General features: G+C 41.4%; 2 protein-coding genes across 5 annotated transcripts in view; one reads left to right on the top strand and one right to left on the bottom strand.

The window, feature by feature from the left end:
- fsip1 (fibrous sheath interacting protein 1) overlaps positions 1-16455 on the bottom strand; it is a 65545-nt gene extending 49090 nt beyond the window's left edge. For 3 of the 4 annotated variants that reach the window (XM_053846082.1, XM_053846081.1, XM_053846080.1), the window contains exons 1-8: positions 15374-16455; positions 14969-15014; positions 14738-14889; positions 14592-14673; positions 14474-14521; positions 14031-14170; positions 13699-13818; positions 11645-11806 (exon numbers count right to left, since the gene is read on the bottom strand). In XM_053846082.1, coding sequence (XP_053702057.1) covers positions 11645-11806; positions 13699-13818; positions 14031-14170; positions 14474-14521; positions 14592-14673; positions 14738-14889; positions 14969-15014; positions 15374-15556 — 933 coding nt within the window. In that variant the 5' untranslated portion in view covers positions 15557-16455. The remainder of the gene's footprint in view (positions 1-11644; positions 11807-13698; positions 13819-14030; positions 14171-14473; positions 14522-14591; positions 14674-14737; positions 14890-14968; positions 15015-15373) is intronic. The other variant, XM_053846083.1, reaches the window with a different exon arrangement.
- Positions 15567-19879, top strand: LOC128747861 (sushi domain-containing protein 4-like). The gene is made up of 11 exons (XM_053846079.1): positions 15567-15866; positions 16345-16474; positions 17009-17200; positions 17294-17488; positions 17563-17754; positions 17831-18022; positions 18129-18320; positions 18387-18581; positions 18667-18799; positions 18960-19345; positions 19418-19879. Exons 2-11 carry the CDS (start codon positions 16369-16371, stop codon positions 19441-19443), a joined length of 1809 nt encoding a protein of 602 aa, XP_053702054.1. The 5' UTR covers positions 15567-15866; positions 16345-16368; the 3' UTR covers positions 19444-19879.
- The last annotated feature ends 3760 nt before the right edge of the window (positions 19880-23639 follow it).

Genomic DNA, 23639 nt, shown 5'->3' with positions numbered 1-23639 from the left:
GTTGTGACTTGGAGTTGTTTTATGAAAGCAACTGCTTAGTCTGAAGAGTTTTGAAGCTAGGCACAGCCTTTCCAACTGCATGGCTGCCTCAAGGGACAGAGTGACACCACCATCCCCTTGTTTCTAGTTAGTCAAGCCAGAGAGAATGCAAAGTAATAACACACATTCTCAGGGACGCTTCTTTCATTTAGTGGAGGAGCTCTGGGATCAGCCTAATGCCATGAAGCCGATCTAAACACCTGAGCCAAGAAAGAAAAAAAAGAGGTATTTTAAGTCTAGCTTCACCACCATCGTCGTACCACTAAGTGCATGGTTCTGAAAATGCTAGTATCTGTGGGAGAAACCGTTTATTTAATTTGGAAACATCTACTGCCCTACTTTTAAAAACTTCAAAAAGTGGTTCAGCGTTGATAAAAATATTATGCAGCCCACACATCAGATTCTTCTGGATGAAACTAGTGACAGATTTTATGACCGACCACACTTTCCCTGTCTTAATGATCGCTTGTTAAACGCCACGTAAACGTCGTACCCGCAGCCATAGCAGTCTGACTCTGATTACAGTTGTCCAAAAATTACACATCAGCCTCCCCGACATCGAAGTCTCCAAAGTGTGTGGGACCGATTTGAGAGTTTATTTTGTCGCATGTGTTGGTAATTTCATCATGTAAGACCTGATGTAAAGAGAGCAGTTTTCACTCACTTGGAAAGAGAAATGTCAATCTTAATCTTCAGATTTTTTTAACCTTCAAACTATAGTATGAAACTGAGGCCACATTGAATTGGTTTGAAAGCCAATTCAATGCAAACCTTAAACACTCTTCAAAGAATTGCGTTGCTACATATTCTGCAATGTTCACCACCATGTGTGCACCACTTCACATGGCGCCGTTACTCATTGTTGATCCAAAGTGTAACACCAAAAAGAGACGGCGGAAGCCTAGTACAGGTCATCGCTAGTCCTCTCTGATACACTGAGCTACTAAGTAAGTCAATGAGTCATAATGTCATCATGTGGTCATAATATAATGCTAAATCCAGTGATTTACTTGTTTGGATGTAGCTTTTATCAGTTGCTACAAATGTAATTTCCTCAACAGATTTTTTTGCTTACACCAGGCTCCCTCCACTTAGCCTACTTACAGACGTGTCCATCGCTTCCAAGGCTATCTCACGAATTACACCTCGCTTAAGTGCCAAGTGGGTTATGGAATGTGATTCAACTGTTGGAAGAGTCAGGAGGAATCATGTTTCACGACCTTAACAAACCCCAGTCTTTTCTACTACACTGTGGTGTTTGAGTGAATTGTTTTTAACTCAATATGAGGTTAGAGGAGCTGATGAGAGCTGGAATATTTGGGTTAAAGTACTCGAAACATCAGCCGCGCTGGCAATTGGCTTTGACTAGCTACTTGACGTACTGTTGAAGTGCTTCAATAATCACATCATCTATTTGGGTCAGAACACAGTTGGAGGGCACAAATGGCTTCAAGTGTTCTACAGACTTGTTCCAAACTATTTTATGGGAATGTTCTTCAAAGAATTCATGACATGTCAATGGCTGCCTTTAAATTTGTTGGTTCATGTCGCAGACAGATCTAACACAGACTGGGGCTCACGTGTGACACAATATCGTGTGGTTGTTTGCACTGTGACAAGTTCAGGTAACGTCCCACAAAAACAAAAGGGTATTTACAAATGGGAATTATTGCCAGTTACCACAAATGGAAAGCCACGGATTTGCATTTGGAACTGAATTACTACAAAAGAATTGCTCTCTTCTAAAGGAGCAGTAATGAAAGACATAAGTAGATGTCAGCCAATATCCTGAAATTCAAGGCTGCACAGTGTACGCGTGCAATGTATAATGTTTCGTGGATATTTAATATTTGCCATATGGAGTCAGTTTAAAAAAGATAGATGAGCAGTTCTATCAAATGTCAGGGACCTGGAGTAGAGTTACTGCTTTTTAAATTTATAACAGTGGTGTCAGTTATGATGCTTTTTCTACTCAAGCTGTTAAGGATCATAGGGAACCTAAAGAAAACCTGTTAATACTAGTAACCACATTCTTTCTGAGAGCTCACGTTCGGCAGTCACTTGAACCAGACACGTGCACAGACATTTTTGGGGGGCAGGTGCCTGGAAAAAAAGGCCACCTCTCATTAAAATCATTCATACAATTCTTCATTTTGAGAATACATTCGGGCACATTGAAGCGACTTATCTGTCTTAAGAATTTCAGAATTTATTGTTACAAAACAGGCCTCAGCAAAACCAAATAATTGCGAGGAGCAGTTGACCAATATTTCCAAATAATGACTTAAAATAATGATTTGATCAAGCCCATGAATTGTTCATTCCCCCAGTATATCAATAAGCTGCTACTTCAATGGCCTGTTTTAACTTAGTTTTATAAGCTTAATACTTAAGAACAATAATGGAGTGGTCATTAAAGAGGGCTATAAATCTATAAAATGTCCTCTATTTATTGTTTGTCGCATCATCTCATGACCCACTAAAATGGTTTAACAATGCATGTCGTCATTATTATTGTCTTCGGAAGCCAGAGAGCAAACTTGTTTCTGCCTAGGACGTCTGCCAATCATTTAAAAAAAAACTGATGGTCTTTCTTGTATTGATATTGACTTTTTATGATGTGTGACATCTATTTGTTAGCTTTTATTGCCTTGCATCAAATTCCTCTGGCGTTTCAATATGCTGATTCCAGACAGATATCTGGCGGTAAATCCTTGGCATGTTTATCTTGTTACACTTGAGTAAAATAGTGAGAACGAGGTCATAAGTCTGTTGGAGCTGCTTCACTGTGATACCAAAGACATCTGTTGCTAAAACACAGCACTCAGGTAAACAAGGGTCATCTGGTTTTGGACCGCACACCATGGCCTAGTTTCACGGCTCTTCCGAGATTAGATGTTATAAGACTTCTGTATCTTCAGTATTTCTTCTGCATCAATCCCAGCCATAGAAAACTGTATATTATTGAAATATTTCATTAAAATATTTGTGTGTTTCAGGACTCGACAAGAGAGCTCAAAGGCAGTCTGCTGTTTTTCATTATTCCAAGAGGCTGCAGGCTACTGATGTCAACAGCTCTCTTCAATATTTCGCTACCCCAATATGATTGATGGAACGTGATTAAAATTCTTCAAATGACAACATCAAGAGTGTATTTGGTACCGCAGACCGCTAGCCATCCAAAATTTGATTTGACATCATTTGAAAGGACACGTTTGATGCCGAATCATCTCTGGTATTTGTTATGAATTGGATGAAAATAATACTTGGCGTTCGCATGCAGCTGTCACCGAGACGAGAGACACTTTTGATCCTGTGAGTGGAGCTGCACGTGATTCCAAGAGTAATAAAGGCAGGAGGTTAAATAAGGATCTTCCCCCCAAAATGTATAGCTAAGCTCAAAACTCAAAACAATAATGGATCATAGAAGGTGGAAAAATGAAATAAATAAGGTAACCTGATATATGCAGTGTCTATCGGAGATTGTGATTTGGACAGGATGATTGCAGATGATGTGTGCAACCTTTAGGGTGCAATGGATCATTTTGCAATGAAGGGTGAAACAGCTGGGTGAAGGTCAGCACCTCTAAGTCAAAGGTTTGAGCAGGAAACTGGTGTGAGGTCTGTCCGAGAAGGGAAGACTTGGGCTGTAGGATGCCGGGGTCAAACACAATCACCAATAAGAGACGCATAAAAGTCGCACAGCCATTTAAGAACAGAGGCGACCACCCACATGTACATATAGCTGGCTAGCTAACAACAAAGCTGCAAATGTTTTAAAGGGTAAACAGTATTTATAAGTGTATTATTATTGTGACTAATAAAATAAGTAGGGCTTTGCTAGTCTGCTGTGGTTGTGATGACTTAGGCTGCAGCTATTGTGCAAGAATGTTGGGGCCTTTTTCCCCCAGAAATAATAGTGTTATAACAGACTTACAGCTTTTCCTAAGTGTTCCAAGAAATTGTGACATAGCATCTGTAGAAAGAGAGAAAAAAACATAATAGCGCTGCTCAACACCTTTAGAACAATCAAAGCCCACAACCGTCACATTTAAATGCTCCACATTTAAGACTTGTTTCCAAGCCAGCTATCTCATCTGACAATCAAGTGTCTCCTGATGTTTTAGAATCAGTATTTGGGACGATGTGTAGATGTCTGCAGAGCATTCCTGAAGTATTAGAGTATTCACTGGTGGGTCATTCAGAAGATATATTGGTTTTTTTTTCTTTTGTGGAACAGAACTGAGGGTGGTCTGAGGCAAGCTTTGCTGCACATGTTCCAACTCTCTTATTTAAAATTCAGTCCTACTGAATTTGATATTCAAATGCACCTGTGATCACAATATAACATAGTGAGTTCAAGCCAGCATCTTGAAATGTAGGTCTGACGTGGAGGATGATCTCATCAGTCCTTTCAGTAACAGAAGGCAACCGGAACATATGCCAAACAATGACATGGTGCAGGGTCATTTGGGAACAAACAGCTCCGCACCAGGTCTTGTGAAGGAATTATCAAAGTCGTCTGGACAGACGCAACAGGTCCAAGAATCCTTTTTCACTTCCTCAGTGACACATGGTGTGTATTGTCAAACTTTCAAAAGTTTCTGACCTACATTTACATCCAAGGGCAAGTGTTGTTCAGCAAAGAGGTGTTTTTAATCTGATAGAAATGTGGGCCGTAGAGCAGATTTACAATCACCAATTGTCGCCAATAAGGTCAATTTTAATATTGTGCAAGAAAATGAAATAGATTTTGATATAGTATGATGTTGATTTAAGCCAGGAGAAAGTAAAACTGTATGAAGATAGACAGCAACCTAAATGACCCAAAACAGAATACACACAATTAGATTTTTGAAACTTTATGGTATTAAGTTTGTTCCATTCCTCCATTTTAGTTTATTTTGTTTGTGAAATGCATTTTCTAACAACACCTAGATTTTCATTTTTACATCACACATACATTGTTGTTACCTCTATTTTCCCTCAATCGTTTATTACGGCTCAAGTCAGTTTGAATGTCTTCAAACGAATTACATTGATCATCAAACGGTATGGGTGAGGCTCAGTTCCAAAGCTACGTTAGCTGTTGCGAAAGTCAGACACCAGACACGTGAGCAAAGAAATGCTGCACAGCTCTGGTACAAATTAGCCTTGAACGTAAACAAACGCTTCCAATATGTTCCTCTCAAATATACTAAGCTCGTCTTTGTATTTAGTTCTATATTCTATTCCCCATTTCATCTGGGTCATAAAGACAGAGGATTAGTGAAGGGGCTTGTTATTGTTAACAGATGGCCGTGACTAAATCATCAGTTACTGTTGTGAATGGAACAGTCTACAGTGCCATGTCAGGAGAATATGTCGCCTCAACCAAGTCACACAACGGCTTCTGTGGTTCACACAAGTGGGCGAGGCATCCCATTTTTTAACAATAAACACAGAGGCACATGAATTACGTGGTTGGGATGAGTGTGAAGCTGACAGCTCAGTTTAAGACGTGCTAAAACCTCAATCAAAGAGGGGTTTAAAAATAAGGGCTCGTGTTGGGAGTTTTTAAGGAAGGTCACAGTGGTCGGTTGTAATACTGACACGTCGAGCTCTCCTCTTTTCTTTCATACAAAGACGACTCATCTTTGGCACGGGGGGAAAGTTGGACCCATAAAGAACAAAGGTTGGCAGTGAAATTTGAACTTTGGACAGTCAGCAGTTGGGAAGAATGTAAAGCATCTCCAGGCGCTTTTATTTAACATTAGGTCTTACTTAACCCTACAGTAACTGTCCCGTCCAACATCCGTCACCATACCTATCATTATGAACCGTCAAAACTGGTCACATGTAGAACAACTCCATGGCTACAAGTTTGGGGTTACTGTATAAACGCTGTCAAGATTCACACGCAAAGGTGAAGTAGGTCACATGTGACGGATGCAGGGTATGAAAGAGAACGATTGTAAATATCCTTGAAGGGTCTCCACTGGCTTATATGTGTTTGTAAATTTGTAGAAGGGCACTAGATCTATGGTATGTTATATATATTTGTTGCAGAGAACAAGTGTCAAATTAAAGGCGTGGGGCCAAATTTGGCCCACTTATTCATTTTATGTGGCCCTTTCCATATGTGCAATGAGGAAATTTATCAAAGGTGAACTTGCGTTGCCACTAGCCACAGGGTTCCGAAGTGCAGTAACACTGTTAATACTCTATATTCCCTGTCTGTTATTGTAGACTGCTAGTAAAATGTTGGACCCTTGAGTTTGACACCACTATTCTTCTCCAATGCCAAGAGTTTAATATGGGGTATGAGCATAAAAAGAAACAGTTGTGTGTGGCATCTCCATATACCAGACCAACAATATACAGTATTCTCACTTACAACATGAAGTTCAGGTTCAAGCTCAATCTTTTCAGATGGTGCTTTGAAATGAACGTTCATAAATGTCTCAAAGGTATGTGCCTTTTGAAAACTTATGACAAGGGGTTGGAATTATATTCTCTATATACAAAACAACACTTATATTATTACATTTTTTCAAATTATTATCGAGAGGAGGGGAGAGGAAAAGCAGACTGAAACGTTTACTTCAAAGACTATACAACGTGAGTGATCTCGATTGCATGTGCCTCCAATATGTGTTGCATTTAAAACGCGAAGATCGCGAAGACAACAGTGCACTTTAAAAGGACATTTCAAGAAATCCTCTGAAAAGTCCCTTAATTATACAACCGGACCATATTAAAAGCCTTTACGAACAATCTTCTAACCACATTGTGTTGGTCAACAGGGTGTTTTCTGACCAAAGCTCTGCTCCGTCACTTTCCGCTGCTGTAAGTAAAATCATGCGAATTCATCAGCAACCACATAATGCGACTAAATGACCTCATTGTCCCACATTTAAATAAAAGCAACCAACACAAACATAAATAAAGCAGTGTTACCATGAAGCAACCGGAGGGGCTCAAGCTGCTCAGGGAGCAAGAGCAGTGACTGAAGACCATAATAGCAATAATTCATTTTCATTGAAACCACATTTCCAAAACCCTCTTTTGAGTAAGTGACATATGCATTGGTGATGTGTTGAATACACAAAAGAGCAACACACCCAGCGCAAGCTGTTTCTCATGACAAACTCTCTACTTTTGGCATCAAACTGTGGGTGGCGCCGCCACGTACATAGAGCGGGTGCTAGCAGGGTGGGGGGGGGGGCTCTAATGTAAATGAACCTACAGTACAGTATGTGGCAACAAAGGTCTTTTAATAGGTCTTAAAAAGCAAACCACTTTAAAGAGTGACAGTTAAAGATGAATACAAAAAAAGAAGTACCGTAAGTCAAGCTACAGTATAAAGCCAGATGGTCAAATCAGTATCTCCTCATGACTCACTTTATTGCTTAATGACCCACACATATTGATTGTATGTTTCATGCTCCGAATATGCTCTTGATTGCTCCTGATTGTGATACTTTTCCCAGCCATTCCACTTTGCCAACATTAACCTGCCAAAAAGGGGAGGCGGCAGGACCCAAAGGAAATCCAAGAAACAGCGCTCTATTATGAGCTGTAGACTGCATGGCTGCGTCACAGGGAAGACAGACAGGCAACTATATATTTGTATGGGGAGAGTTTAGTCACATTGACATGTCACTTTAGGGTCAGGTTAAAGGCCAGCAGCGGTAGTGAGATCAAACCCTCTCCTAAGAGGTGTCCTCCAGGTCAACATGTAGACAAAATCTCCCCAGCATGTCTTCAGTCTGCATCCTCCCAGTTGTCTAGAATACACCTCACAAGGGAGGGGGGGTCTTCAGCTTCACTTAATGCAACACACTCCTTAGACCTCACCAGTGTTGGGACTCACGTGTTATTAAGTACCGCGTGTAACAACGAGTGCCATAATGTTATCTCAGAAGCAGTTGAACATACTAGTAGCGAGGTATGTTGTGGAAGACATGCTGCCTATGGCAACTGTGGAGTTGTCACTGCAGTTCATGTTACCAGTTGGTATCGTTGTGTTTCTGTTGAAATGATCATCAGCATTGGTTTTGCACTGTTGTTTGTTCCTGCTACTACTAAGTGTTCTTTAAAAACAGTTGATATTTTTTGCACTGATCAAAGTATAGTTTCTAATCTAAATGATGACAATAAATATGACCCTCAAAAGTTTCAATATATTTGTTCACTCACATTGTCATTGCATCTTTAGGTCACAAAGTGGCGACTTTGTAATAGGATTGCACTTGAAGTGAGTTAGAGCTTATAGATGGATAGATAGCCTCTATTACCTGACTATCTAGTTTAGCAGGCCACACAAATAACAATAATTGACCCGGTTCTGTCCCAGTGTTGCTTGTTCCAGACACATGTTTGAGCTCCGCTATAATATACAGTTTTTAAAAAGTTACTTTGAAAGTAATGAGTAACTTGAAGTAACAAAGTTACTTTTGAATGAAGTAACTAGTAACTGTAACTAAGTTACTAACATAAGTAACTTGCCCAACACATACGTCACATACGGTCAGGTGAACTAGCATGACCCTCTCAGCGCATTATACTTACAGTTGAAAAAAAATTTCCCCTCCTACGGTACTTCCTGATGCCGTAAGTGGAGGTCCACGGGACTCTTATTTATTACCAAGTAATATCAATATTTGGAGTTGAATGTGATGCTCAGTATGGTGGAAAAGTCTGTCCTAAATGGACGAAAGTGCCAGTGAGGAAAACTATTCCCGATCTTGTTTGGTAACCCAAGCATAAGCAAGTTTTTGCAAGGTGTCTAAAGGAATCTGCTGCACCATTCAAAAATATCAGTCACAACTAATTGAAAAAGGATGTTGCCAAGAAGCAAAGGCTAGTGTCTATAGATGGCAGCTGTGGGAGCAGCAGAAAAGTAAAGACCTCAGTCTTTCATGTGACAGATGATTTAAAAAAAAAAAAAGTAGTCAAAGTGGAAACCTTTGATTAAATCCCACAGCCTGGTTGGTGGTCACATATGTTGAATTAAACAGACAAAATGCAGGTTGCAGTTACAGTGTTTCCAGTGTTGACTGCTTCAGCAGAAATGGAAGGTTACCGCAAAACAAAAGCATTCTTACTTTTATGACCACTTTCAGGATTTATGCCCTCTGATGTGGAAGGAATCGCTTGCTTTGAAACTGTTATTTTTATTTGTCCGTGCACCTTTTAAAAAAACCCAGATGAGAAAAAGCAGGCAGTTGCGTGCCCTTCTGCAATATGCTGCATGTGAATTCATGGTATCTGTCAATGGTTTAAATGTGTCAATATTATTCCTTCTGAAGAATCTCATGAACATTTCTGAGTAATGCTTCATCAAATTGACTTATACACTTGCAACACTAGTGGTGAACAGATGATAGAAGAGGAAGACAATATTAGGGAATTGTTATTATATAAGATAAAAAAGAAAAAATAGTTCACTGAATTGCCTAAGTTGCAAACCAAAATCCAACCATGAAACGGTTGCGGGATGGAAGTTCTGGGGATCTACAGTGAAAAGGAAAATACTGCAGTTATCACAGCATCAACAACCTTTGCCTAGACGGTCTATCACCTGCAATGTGAAATGTATTAGGATACTACACGCTCCTGAGGGATGATGCTATTGGCATCTTCACTGCAGGAATGTTCACAAGTGCTGCTGCCAGTGAACTGAATGTTCGCTTCAGCACCAAAGGCTGCTTCCAACGGCACTTTCCATCAGCCATTGGCTGAAGAACCACTGAACTCAAAACAGCCCAGATCTTTGGTCCACTTAAACTAAATATTGGCTAGTTCACACCTGATGGACGAATTGAAGCTTGAGGCAAGGACAACACTGCGCTTGCTGGTGCTCTCAGTTTTCTTCCACATTTCAACATTGTACATTCTGATAATATTTTATGTAGCAGGAACCTAACACACGTGAAACAAAAGATGCCTTCCCTCTGTACCTATCTGACGCTGGTGTTGCAATAAGCTCTAAACTCTGATGGTTCTTCATCTAGCTTGGTTGCCTTCATATGGAGACGGTAATTTACCAGAATGCCAGATGAAAACATGGGAATCTTGGGGTGAAGATGTAACTTTAATAGTACAAAATGTGCATGTGTGTTGACATTGGAGGGAGTTGATCAATGGCATGTTACCATCCAAAATGAATATGCTCGGAGTAAAGAACAGTCGGAAGGAAACCGTTTGTTCAGTCTTGAGGAGAGATGATACAGGATGCTTAAGTTTCTAACAGTTGGTGAATGACTTAAAAAGCGTTGTGGTAGTATGCATGGGGAAGTGACAACACATCTATTACTTCATCGCCACAGAAAATCTAAAATCTTGTTTCAGTCCCTCACAAGGCTTAAAGCATTAAAGCAAAACCATTGTGACAGCAACATAAATAATTCTTTGACATCATCTGCTCCAGACATCAAAACAGAAACGTTCCAGGAACTGAATCGAATAGTGAAACTACAGGCGGATTTTCGCAGAAAACGTTATGCTACAGTTGTTATGATTTTCAAAATGATATTTTCCACTGATAGGTTACGTAAACGGTGGGTCTCCCATCTGGTCCTAAAAATGTGGCCTGAAAACAAGCTAAGAAGGGTTGCCCAAAAACCAAGACTTTTATAAGAGCTATAAAGATATCACTCAGACTATGATATATAACAGGACTCTGGCATGCGCTGTGGGTTATGTAACTCATCTTTGGGGTTCCCATCAGATATTGCCACAACAATCAACCTCTCATTATCATTATCACATCCATGAAACACAACGGTTGTTTACCTGATACATCATTAATGAAACAAAATGATAAGAAAAGGTTGACTGAAAAACACAACACTCCTCTGGATGCACCAATGTGCGACACAATGGTTAAAAATATAATCAAACATTTGAACCAAAATACTGTCCGTGTGAAGCTTCACATGACCAGGAAGTGATGAATTTGGTTTTGAGGAAAACCACCCAGGTGGAGAAGGAGAGGAGTCACTTTGTTAACATTTAAAACTTTAACCGAAAACTCCCAAGAATTTTGTTTAAACAAGATTTGGGTGGCAAGTCTCACTTATCGCAGTGATATTTTATTCTGCTCTACATCAGTTTCTAAGTACGTCTAAGTGGTTGCCCCTATCACTTTTCTTGGGTGGGAGGAAACATATTTCACACATATGTTTATGTGTGTATATGTTTTGGATTAACTCCAAAAGAAACATTTCTTTGAGCAGCACAGATGGTTTTCCTAAGGCTTGTTATGCGGTGAAAATATTCTTGTTAATGCATTTTCTTTGTTATATCTGTGAAAGAAAATATCACACATTTGTAGTATGGGCGCTGTCCTCAAAATACCTAGTAGCTTCAACTTTTTTACTTTCAAACATGGTTCTGTAACTTTAACGTTAAATCATTAAAGATGCAGCCAAATGTTTTTTTTGTGTAACTATGTTTTCGTTAATCTGCTGACCATAATGACCATAATGGGTTATTTGATAGCTGGACAATCACGATAATGTTTGGGTGCGACTGCCAAAGAATCATGAACAACATATTTGACAAGATGCAACAAGGTTCGATGACTTAATGCTAGGTTTGATGTAAACGTGAGACCCACCGGAGGCGCTCTCAAGTTTGAGAAGGAGCTTTGCACGGAGAGAAACTCATCACGAGGAAGGAGAAGCCGAAGCTTGGAATCAATGTCGCTGAGCTGCTGCAGGTCAGACGGCTGCGGGGTGTAACCCTGGCCGGACAAGACGGACACAGCCCACGCGTCCTCCTGGACCAAGAGCGACAGAATCCATGTGTTAACACGCTGAAGAGGAATGCAGAATCAGAGATGATGCAATCACATCAATTACGGGTCTGACAAGATCTCTAGTCTATTCAGGATCATTTGAATCAAGGGTTCTGGCTCTACACAGAGCAAGGCCTGTGACAGAAACTTCAGTCCTCACAGTGACTACGCCCTGAGGGGAAAGGTGGGCGGATGGTGAGCTCATCATGGTCCAGTGGTGAGATTAGATCTCCCTTTCAAGATCACAGCTCTAACCTTTGAACGCTGTTAAGAAGGAGCCAACAAAAACTAGATCTGTAATTAAGCTTCCATTTCAGCGTTAAATGAGCAGTCTTTTCACTAGAAAAATACAGTATCTACAGCCGCAGGGTGTATATTTTTTGCTGGTTTTTAGTATAACTGTATTATGACTGTATTTTTCGGAGATTCTTTTTTGTGTACTTTTTTGCAAGTAACCGTTTTTGTTTGGGTTTTTCAAAACATTTCAGTCTTTATTATTTACTTTGCAGTTTGTGAGTGTATAGTTTGTTTTCTGGTATATATTTGTAGCTAAGGGTGCTCACGTGTGCATGCCTGTGTTTGTGAGTCTGTGTGCACGTGTTACTGTGGTGCTTTCTGTGTGTGTCATCATGAAAGTTTTGAAGACTTTGTGAGGAACGTTTGCAGCCCATGTGTGACCCTGAAACAAATTCAGAACTTCTGTTCTGGCACGTTTGCAAACAGAACTTTTAACTAGTACCTTGGAACTACACTGTCACTTAAATTATCCTACAATAAGTTAATCTTTAAAGAAGTTTAAATATCGCTGACTTATTCATTGACCTTTAATCCTGGATGCTGGTTGTCTGTTATTTCAGAATTTTAAATTTAATCCGATGGGTTGGTCCAAAAAGGCAGTTTGTCTTAGGAAAAACAGCACAACAACGATCATGAATTATATTGCGCCATACAAATACAGGTTGATTTTATTACCATTTGTTCGAAGAATCTCATAAAACCGTGTTTTTAAAACGACTAGCACATGTCAAAAGTTCATTTAGGCAAGAACATTGTGCAGAAGCTTGTGGTGAGAGTGTCTCAGAGGACCGTAACCCTAACTCGGAACAGAGGACGCCTCAATTGCCAAAGTCTTGATGACATAAATTATGTCCTCTGTCTGTTATACTTGCATGCCCTGCAATAACAGGAAGTCTTCCTTTCGCCAGTTAAAAAGTTTGCTTCCTGGCATGAGATTTAGTCCCGTAATGTTCTCAGAACCAAAGCAAGAATCAAAAAAAGAGAACTAAGAAGTTGAAACAACAACTCTGCGGTCTGGGTACTGCTCAATAAAACAATATGACAAAGGTCAGTTTGCTGACCGGCCGCTTTAAACACAATACTTGAACGTGAGGCCAAGAAAATTTGACGTCAGAGTGGCGTATTAAATTGCAGCAGTGTTGTAGATAAATGATCAAAGCTCTGCACACGTCTGCGCCATTCATATTCACTAATAAGAAGGTTTCTGGCGAGGGATTCAACAGAGCATGGAGGGAAGGATGGTTTCTTATTGTAAAATTGAAACTGTAGCATGTGGCATTCCTGCATCTGGTTCCAAATCTGGAATGATTTGTCCAAGCCAAAATGTCTTCAAAACATGCATATCTGATAAATGTTGCCTACTTTTATATGGGTCAAAGCAGTATTTCTCTCTTAGACCAAACGTGATGACAGATTTTAAGCCATTTAAGGAGATGAAATAAAAAGAAGCGTACCCTTTATCAGAATGATGACTACAGATGAGGTAAATTGGGTCATTAGAAGTGGCGCAACACAAAGAAAATACTCAGGAAGTAAAGACTCCTGCAACACATGTTGCTAGTTAGGTGTTGATGTACCTCGCTGACTACTCCTCTGGCGGTGTCTGTGTCCTCCTCATCAGTGTCTCTGAGAAGTTCAGCCAGACGAGCTTCCTCTGCTTTTGTAAAAAGCATTTGGCCTTGGTCGCCCCTCGCAAGCTATTTGGAAAAACGGCAATAAAACAAGTCAGCATATGTTCAATGACTTAGTGATGATTTTCTGAAAGAAATTTCCAGCAGAAGGTGCCTGTAAACATCAGAGAATCTTTGCATCTCTTCATCTAAGCTATGCAGGCCTCACTGGAAAAACAAAGTGCTGTTTCAAGTCATGCCTGACAACCACCGCTGGCCTGAGGTGAACTTTGACATACCTCGATGTTTCTCTTGACAAAGTCCTTCTGTTTCTCTCTGTCTTTGGAAGCCCCACGATGTCTGCCGTCAAATTGCTCTTCACCAGTCTCCTCCAGGCCTTGTTCAAATGATTCACTTGGGTTGTGTGGCTGCTTTTCACCTGTCAGACATGCCAAATGATCTTATCTTGTTTTGCATGAGAAGCAATGCTTTTCATTTATCATACATGTGCTCAATAAACGTTAGCTGTGTTGTGCTCTGCTGGTTACTTAGATCATATTTGTCATATTTGAGACTAGGTAGGAAGATGGGGAAACCACAGCGAAAAGGAGAGCCATTCTAGAAGACAAAGGAGCTTTGTGGAGTGCACATACATATTTGGTGTGGCTGTGGCGCCATCAAGTGTTGAATAACCAGGTCACAACTAGATGCACAATAAAATATATTGATTTTATAAACTTACAAAGTTGAGTTGTAAACACCGGAACAAAATCTTCATCCTCATCCAAGTCTACAAAACAAAACAAAACATACGAAATGTCACTGAGCTACTGTTGCAGTAAGATGTGTGTGTTGCTCACCAAGTGGTGCTTCTAGAGCCAGAAACATCCTTGTGTTCTTCGCTTCCTGTGCACACTCAGCATGTCCCGCCGGTATGCAATCCTACATAAATCATCACACAGTTAAATATCACGTGGGTCATGTGGTTTCATGTACGGTGATGCACCATAAGTTCCTGCCACAGTTTTGCCTTCAGTCGTTTGAGCTGAACCTTCGCTTGCTTCTCTCTGGTGATGACTGCAGTCAGCATTTCATCAAGTCTTCTCATTTCTTCAAGGGCCGTCTGAAGTTGTGGATCATCATCAATCTCTGACTGATCTGGGGGACAACACAGAAATATTCTTGATTCTTATCAGTTTAGAACTAGTTATTGCTCAAAGGAATATCAAGCACTTACCTCCAGAGCTAGAGCGGATGTCGGTTTCTTCAACTGTGTTTGGAAACTGTAGGATGAGACAAAAACAAATAGTCAAATTATGCATCTTTACTGATCCTGCAGAAGTTGAAGAACTGAAACTTTCATCAGATTACCGGCTACCTATTGCGTACTATGACCATGCTTATTTTATAGTGGAATATGAGAGAGTATATTTGATATAAGTTTACTTTTTACATATAATATTTGAAATCCTTAAATAATAAGGGTGTTTAATGAAGTGAACTTCAAGTATACAACTTTTACTTTAAAGGAATTTCAAGTATATTAGCACTTTAGCATGGGTGAGCACAAGTTCAGGTATAACAGCGTAAATGATAGGGAAACCTTTGCCGAAAAACACTTACAACATAGGGTCATTATTACCTGGAAGTCCAGTGCGTCGTTGGTCAAAACTTCGAGAGTAAATGGAGTTGTTGGACAATATCTCTCGCTATTTGGCAGCGAAACACTCGACACACGGCTACCTGTTAGCTCACTCGACGCTGGTCTCGAAATACCGTCCAAACTACCCTTTATTATGTCCATATTTTTACATGTTACAACCATATAGCGAGTAGGTAAATATTTAAAAGGATATTCAACGACTTTTAACAGCTAATCTGTCCCCTTTAACTGCTAAAAGAGACGCTCGCAGGACTGTGGCGATGCGACTGCGTTACCATGGATACCGCGAGTGAAGTCGACCCCTCGGACGAAGCTGCGGTTTGCATTAGCTGCTAGCTACGCTCCGTTCCGCCAGTGCTACATTTAGAGGTTGTCCGTCGATATTAAATACATCTAATGGGCCGATACGGTGTTGGTACATGTCTTAAAGGTGGAGACGTGCGGATGGTGGAAGCAAGGTGTTATTTTTACGGTACGTCGGTCGATTAGCATGTTAGCCTGTAGAGGCTATTTCATTAAAAATATTGAAAGGCCAGCTAGCTAAACCCGAGATTTATCGGCTGTTATGATCGATAATGTAAACGCATAGATAAAACATTGAACAGAGACAGATAATCCACGTTCTTTTTCAATAATATTCGGTTTATCAACTGTCATGCATCTGCTTAAATAAATGACCGGCCACAAACACTGGTTGATAGTTCCGATACAATACATTTTAGCGATCGTCGTTGTTTTATATTTTCATTTATTCGACTGTCCAGCCCACAGAGGAGCGTCATATTGTCCCAGCTGTTGTGTCATTGTCCCATGTAGTCATCACATCCATTGCTCTGGCAGCTCTCCAGCCTCTGCAGTACAAGGGCTGGGCCGATGCAAGCGCTTCCACCTCGTAAAATACAAACTCCTATCGCAGTACTGAATCAAACATGTCTGTGTGATCATCCCAGGATGAGTTGACTGTGCGAGTGAAGATGTGCGATGGAAAGAGAGAGTCACTATCAAGCGCCTGCTGGGCCCACAGCTGCGGCTTCTTCTTGCTGCTAGTGCCGACCCTCATATCCCCTGGACAATGCTCAGGTAAGACGCATTACAGCGTTACAGCCTTTGTCTGCTCGGTTTTATTGATCGCCTTCAACGGTGCAGTGGCTTCCACTGTTAAAATAGCAAAGTAAATTGATATGAATGAGAAAAAAGAAAATATGAATTAGCTTAACATGAACAGAGGAGATGGCAACATAAAATAAATATTAAAATAAATATTAAAAAAAATAACCACTTGTGTAAAAAGGCTTGCTATAATAAAGAGCTGAATCGAGGGTGATTTTGTGCTTTTTTTATGTGAGCTGGTTGTTGGTAAAAATATCAGACACAATACTAATATGATGTGCACCAAAAACTAGTCGAACTAGTTTTTGCCTTTTGACAAGCAGATATTCTGTTTTGGCTTCCTATAGACTGTGTTTGAATTATTTTTTTAAAGACAAACAAAATCTGTGGGCAGTTATATGTATGTGAATATGTACATTATCCTTTTTATTAGTTATTTAGTTTTGTAGCTCTCAAATATTCTCTACATTTTTCTCATTCTTGCTTCTAATGTGTTTGTTTTAGGTTGTTTTCGACCCATCATAGTGCAGCATGGCTCTGCTAACCTGTCAGAGTCCAACATGAGCTTCTTTCCTGTGGGCACCGTTCTCGAGTACCACTGTGACCCTGGCTACCTGCCAGACGGGCCCAGCATTCTCACCTGCACTACACTGGGACTCTGGTCTTTCGAACCACCAAACTGCATCCACAGTGATGGTATGTTCCATTTCTGGTTCATGTCAATACTTCTACCTAAGTTGACCGTATTTAGCTCTTTATTTTTCTCTCTTTGCTTCTTTCTTTTAACAGTTTGCCAACCTCCATATCAGCCAGAGAACGGGGGCTACATCTGCCACCCTTCCCCATGTCAAACACTTTCCCATGGCACTGTGATTGAATATTTCTGCAATGAAGGATACTCACTTAAAGGAGAACGCAAATACCTCACGTGTGAATATGGGGAGTGGGACAGCCAGCTGCAGATCAACTGCCTGATGGAGCAGGGTGAGCACATGCTTTTACAAGTGGTTGTAATTGAGTTCCACAATTCCACTCACACCTTTTGTACAACAATGCAGGATGCATGACGCCATACATGTTCCAGAACAGCTGGGTGAACCTCACAGTGAATAACATGGGCCAGTTCTCTGTGGGCACAGTGCTGCAGTACAGCTGTGACCCAGGTTACCTACCACACGGACCCAGTTTAATCTCCTGCACCGCCTCAGGACACTGGTCTTCTGAACCTCCTCGCTGTATACGCAGTGATGGTAACATTACATCATACCATTATCATCACACTTTGCTGTTAAGTAAAGCTAAAGTCATCGACGTTCTCTCCATCAGCTTGTCTACCAATGTCAGAACCAGAGAACGGAGGGTACACCTGTCACCCTTCCCCATGCCAGACCTTTTCTCACGGCACGGTTCTAAAATTCTTTTGTGATACCGGCTTCATTCTCAAAGGAGAATATAAATATCTGACCTGTCAGAACGGGCAGTGGGACGGTCCCATGGAGATCAGCTGTGTCAGCCAAGGTGGGTTTGTTCCAAAAGTTCTCACTACTACCATCAATGATTTATGTCTTTCCCCTGTGGGGTCAATAAACCTTCACCAAAACACTTAATTTGGTACATTTTTCAGGGTGTTCCCGACCCTACACGCAGCAGCATGTTTCATCGAATTTAACTGAGATCAACAGCAGCTATTTTCCAGTTGGCACTGTGCTGGAGTTCCGCTGCGAAGCTGGCTACATTCAAGAAGGACCCAGCATTGTCACGTGTCTGGTGCCAGGACACTGGTCATCAGAGCCTCCTCATTGTCTGCACAGTGACGGTAAATAAAACTCAATATTTTCTCTTAAATGTCAGCGCTGGGTTTAATATCTATTGATGTCCACAGTGTGCCTGCCTCCGTATGAACCGGAAAATGGAGGCTACCTCTGCCATCCTTTTCCTTGTGGGAGACTTACCCATGGCACTGTGATCGAGTATTTCTGCGATGAAGGCTACATTCTGAGGGGCGACTATAAATATCTCACCTGTCAGTACGGCGAGTGGGATAGCAGAATGCCCATCAGCTGCCTCTTGGAGGAAGGTAGGGTCGATATTAACCTTAAATGAACCCCAATAACCGATTTTAAAACGTCATATTTCTGACTTCTTTTTGTCCCGTGTCATAGATGACGAGTCAGCTCTGCCCTTGGGGATGCCTGCGTTGTCCATAGTTTCGTCAACAGCCAGCTCAGTTGCTCTCATCTTGCTTCTTGTTGTGCTGTTTGTTCTTCTGCAGCCAAAACTCAAGTCCCTCCATCGGTGAGTTACCTGTCATTTTTATTTTTAAAATCTGAACCTCAGTCCGATGACCTTATGAAGTTGAATCTAGAAAATGAATTTGTTATATTATTTAATTACTATAATTTGATTTTATTTGTATATTTCACCACAAAAATATATTGGTTTCACTCTGGTCCAGACGTGATCAAGGGCTCAGTGGCACGCCCGTGTCCATCATGGTGGAAGGTGTCCAGGTCTGTCTGCCGTCATACGAAGAGGCTGTTAACAGTGGAACAGGCCCCAGTCTCAACCCAGAATCCCGCGTCCAGATCGTCCTCTCTGAAGGGCAGCATGCCATGTCGCCAGAGGCCGGCCCCTCTCGGCCCTCACCCCTCAAACAGCTGCACTCAGAGAGTGCTATCGTCCACACTGCTCCAAGTCCGCTCTCATCATCCCCATTACCGTCATCGTCCACCTGGACTCTGGACCACACGGGTGCAGTGGGGCCTCCTTCTTTCCAGGAAACATCATCAACAGAAAGTGACAGTCTGACACTGATGGACTCGGAGACAGACTGCTCTGATGGTAAACCTTGACACACCTTATCAGATCATTCCGAAATTGTGTGTAACTTTTTCCTTCTTTTTGTCCCTGCAGATATGCCGTTATTGAAGGAGACATGAAGCGACTGTTGTATTTGGATGTCAGGATAACCGCTATATGGTGATGACTCAGCTGACATTACACACGTACAAGAAAGGGGGACTTGACATGTACATACATTCATTCATTTTCACAAGGATCCAAGCACCTGCAGTTTCGCGCTCATTTTCATGAGGTGGTGGCGTAACAAATAGGTGGGATTAAAGCAAAGTGTCAAATATTGTGCATGGCCTTGAGTGAAGCCATGAAATTATAAATGCATTTTGTTTGATACAGTGGCACGTTATGGTTACATATTCCTAAAAATAAATAATGTTGCAGTCAAATCAGGTATTAGGAATCTATTGTGAATCTCCCTTTGTTACTGAGGTTCTCAAAAATGTACTGTAAAGAGTGTTGAATTTACATGAGCGTCAAAACAATTTCAAGTCCCTTATGTTTTTTTAATGATTGAAATGACACAAATGAGTTGCTAGTAACACTGTATTAAATCAGGTCATGGGCCACAAGGTGTTATATTGTGGGCTGAAATTGGCCCACCGGCCTTCAGTTTGATAGCATTCGATTTTAGTTCAAGTGAGCTACTGTGATGGTAAGCTAATGGTTGAGTGAAGAAATGGGGGTGTGAAGTGCATCATAAATAATAAAGTAATCTCTCAGTATTCAATAAAAGAAATGAAGTAGAGAGCTAGTTGGACCGAGAGATAACCTTTTTTTTATTTCACTTTATCCTTTACGACTGCTTGTCAGCCTGTTAGTGTTTGATTGTAAAATACTTTTCAAGCAATCTGCCTTTTTTTTGCTTTTAACCCACGCTTACCCATGGAAACCATAACATGTATCGTGCACACATCCTTGCCCCCGATGGCCTTAGCTCTCCACTTCTATGCACCGTTCTCAATAAAGAGTCAAACAAGGACGCTCAGCGATGAATGTCGAGATCAATGCCTCCACTGTTAAGTGATACCACACGCAGCTTTGTCACATTGACACGTCACTTGTACACTGGGAAGTAATGTTTATCCTTATTTATTCTTGTTTTCTGTGTAAATGGGAGGAGTTGTTTATTTTTTAAAGCCCATAACGCTGTTGATCAGCTTTGGCTGCTTTATTTTCAATCGTACTGCAGGCACTGTAAAGTGGTTTATGACCATGAACACATCAATACATGTACAGCTCGGTGGAAACTGTTTATGGGATGGGGGTGTCATTTGTTTACTGTTCCTGCTGTAATTTAATGTATGTGAACATTCATTTCATTATGTTTTAAATTAAATATCATTTGTGACTGACACATTTTTTTGAATCTTAAACTTTCAACTGTATCACACTGTATAGTTACATTAAGCTATTTAAGTTAACCCTAACAGCAACAACACTTTGTTGCTAAGCTAACTGAGTATGTTCCGGTTGTGCTCAGTAACCGGTGATTCCCAGTTATGTCACCTGATGAAGTTGGAAAGAGAATTCCCACCACCCTCAGTACGCAATTCAAGATGGCCTCCTTGAACGTAAACAGGAAGTAGATGTTTTGAAACCTCCTGCAAGTTTGTCTTTCCTCTTCATCTGGCATATTCATGAAGAAGTATCCCTTATCCAAACATTTCATGCGTGAGAACAGCTTTTGTGGACATTGCCAACTTGTTTTCCGACTGCACAATAACTTGAACACGCTGAACTCTGCTGTGACATAATTCCGACCTCCATCTCCTCACTTCCGAGGAAACTGGAATTGACTTTGGCTCCACTTTAACTAAAAAGGAGTGAGTCACTCTTTCATCAGGGAAGTGGAATATTAGTGCTTTGAAATTCCAACTCAAAAGCCTCCACGGTTCCAGTGGCATTGATCTGGCTGGCTAAGGCTATTTATATGCAGAGGCAGTAGTTCTGCTAAGTTTGTGCGTGTGAGTGCAGCAAAGACTGGTCAGAGTCGAGCCTCGACAAGCTTGGAGGACAACTACCAAGCCATGACAGTTCAAGAAAAGACGCTTGCCAGCTGTCTCCTGGGTCTGTCGCTGACAGAGTCTGTCAACGTGTCCATTAAGGAAGAGGCAGAAGACACCAAAGTGGCCTCTAAGAAACGAGAGATCGCAGGCTTGGAGTTCTCCTCCAACAACATAGACATAGCTGATGCTGAGTTTGAAAATGTTGCAGACAATGTAGTGACGTTTGTTGGTATTCCTAAACAACGAGAGACTGAAGAGTTGACCCGAATCTCCAAGCAACAAGACAAGATTGATCTTGAGATGATAGCCGTTGGCGCTGTCCCTGGCTATCCAGAAAAGATCGGACCCTCGGAAGCAATGAAGAAGAGGCAGACTCCTCCATGTCTGCTGATGTACCTTGCGAACAAGCGACAGCATTCTCTGAGTCTGCAGCTGCCGAACCTGAAAACCTGTTGTCGCTGTGAATGTTTGCTTCCGTTGTGCTAATCGTGAGCGGATGCTCTTCAAATACATATGTTCCCTTACCATTGGTGAGTGAACAATTTTGGCTTCCATGGGACCAAAGAGACTCTTCTGACTCAAGTAAAACTGGAAAAAGAGAAAATTGAATACAAGCAAGTGATCTATGTTCTTGGCTGAAGAAGTTCCTCCTCCTCACATCATCCATAACCAGTAAATGTTTCTCAAATGAGCCACAGTCTCATGTCAAAGTTCCTTATAAGCGTAGGTGGAAATACCTTAAGAGGTCGAGTTCACCTCCTCAGGTCTAACTTCCTCGAGAACCAATAACATGTCAGTTGTTTCTAGTTAATCCTTTACAAGAAAAGGCTGCCAGTTCATTGGAAAGCAAAGCAAGATCTGGACAATGGACGAGAGTCTGATGAATTGTGTTGCCGTACAAGTGCGACACCAAAGCGTTCTTGGAAGTATTCTTGTATCGCTCCTCTGCATCGCAGTAAAACACACACTTGAATTGCTTTTCTTAAAGTCCATTAAATGACATTCACTCTGCATAAATTGTTCTCCTTTTTTGGACATTTTGTATAACATATTGTCCTATTTAATAAGGTTTATGGTGGGAGAACTGCTTCTATTTCATCTGAAAATAAAAGGCATGCCAAGTTTCACCCCGAGGCGCATACCTTACTTAACCCACTAAACCTCTTGTTTGAGTTTTCCTCTCATGTAGCGGCAAATGCTACATAGACTAGACCCATAGCTTCCCCACTGTGGAACAGATAAAGGATATCTAACCGAATTCAAGCAGCTTGCGACTGAAACATGTCTTTGGCATGGCTTTTTTGCTCTTGATGTCATCACGGCATTAAAGGCGCCTGCCTTGTTGTGGACTCAACCACGCCTCAGTCGTCTCTATAAGAACGAAATCTGTGAGACACAACTGCAAGATGAATCGTTTCGGACATCATGTCCAATACAGTCACATCGGTCTCCAATACAGTCACATCGGTCTCCAATACAGGAACAGAAGAAGCTGGACCTAGCAGTGGGCAAACGGTCGCTTCTTATTCGCCTGACAGCAGCTACCCCCCTGTTTCAGTGACCACAGGACTGAGTCAGCAAGACACAACGTTCTCAGAAGGCTTCATCCCCAAGCTCGTGGAAGAGGATCCTTTGAGGTTGTTCGTGACTCTCCTGATGGTGCAGCTGATGGACAATTGTCACGCGATTAACCGCCGCAACTCGACCGAGTGGGTCGCGCACACCAAGAGGCTTGTTGACCAGATTTTGGTTGGGCTCAATCTCTATGATGATACCTGCCCCACCGTGAAGCACGTCAACCGCACATACAAGAAAGCGGAGAGCATCCTACTGAAGCATTTTTGTGGGAAGCTCATTCTGCACTCCGTGCTGTTGTTACAAGACCCCGTGGTGGATAACACCATCACGACGACGTTGCGCAACGAGGTCAAAAAGCAGTCGGAAAAACTTTCCAAAACGACATGCTTCGGCTGTTGTTAGGAGACTCCCTGAACGGATGGAGTCCGCGCCATCATTTAGACTCTGTTGCAGTCACATCCAGTTCATCATGACTGTAGGCAAAGTAGCCAGCAAGTTGGCTTGAAGATACACACAACTAGAGCTCCTTACAGTCAAGTGCTAAAGTTCTTTGGCGAGGAAGCAGTGGCAAACATCTGCGCTAGTGGCTACAGTGTAAAATTACTCTAATACCTTCCACATTGAAATAACTTGGACATGCCATTCGTGTCCCAGTCCAAGTGTGTACTACTAACAAAAGGGTACCCAAACGC

Source organism: Synchiropus splendidus, chromosome 16 (genome assembly GCF_027744825.2).
Source record: "Synchiropus splendidus isolate RoL2022-P1 chromosome 16, RoL_Sspl_1.0, whole genome shotgun sequence".
Lineage (NCBI taxonomy): Eukaryota > Metazoa > Chordata > Actinopteri > Syngnathiformes > Callionymidae > Synchiropus > Synchiropus splendidus.
This window is presented reverse-complemented; position numbering and strand designations above follow the sequence as displayed.

Bases quoted from the DNA above. Each gene is read 5' to 3' on its own strand.
- LOC128747861 (XM_053846079.1), top strand. From the start codon at position 16,369: ATGTGCGATGGAAAGAGAGAGTCACTATCAAGCGCCTGCTGGGCCCAC. The intron at 16,475-17,008 runs GTAAGACGCATT...TGTTTGTTTTAG, and splicing joins ATCCCCTGGACAATGCTCAG to GTTGTTTTCGACCCATCATA. The intron at 19,346-19,417 runs GTAAACCTTGAC...TTGTCCCTGCAG, and splicing joins GGAGACAGACTGCTCTGATG to ATATGCCGTTATTGAAGGAG.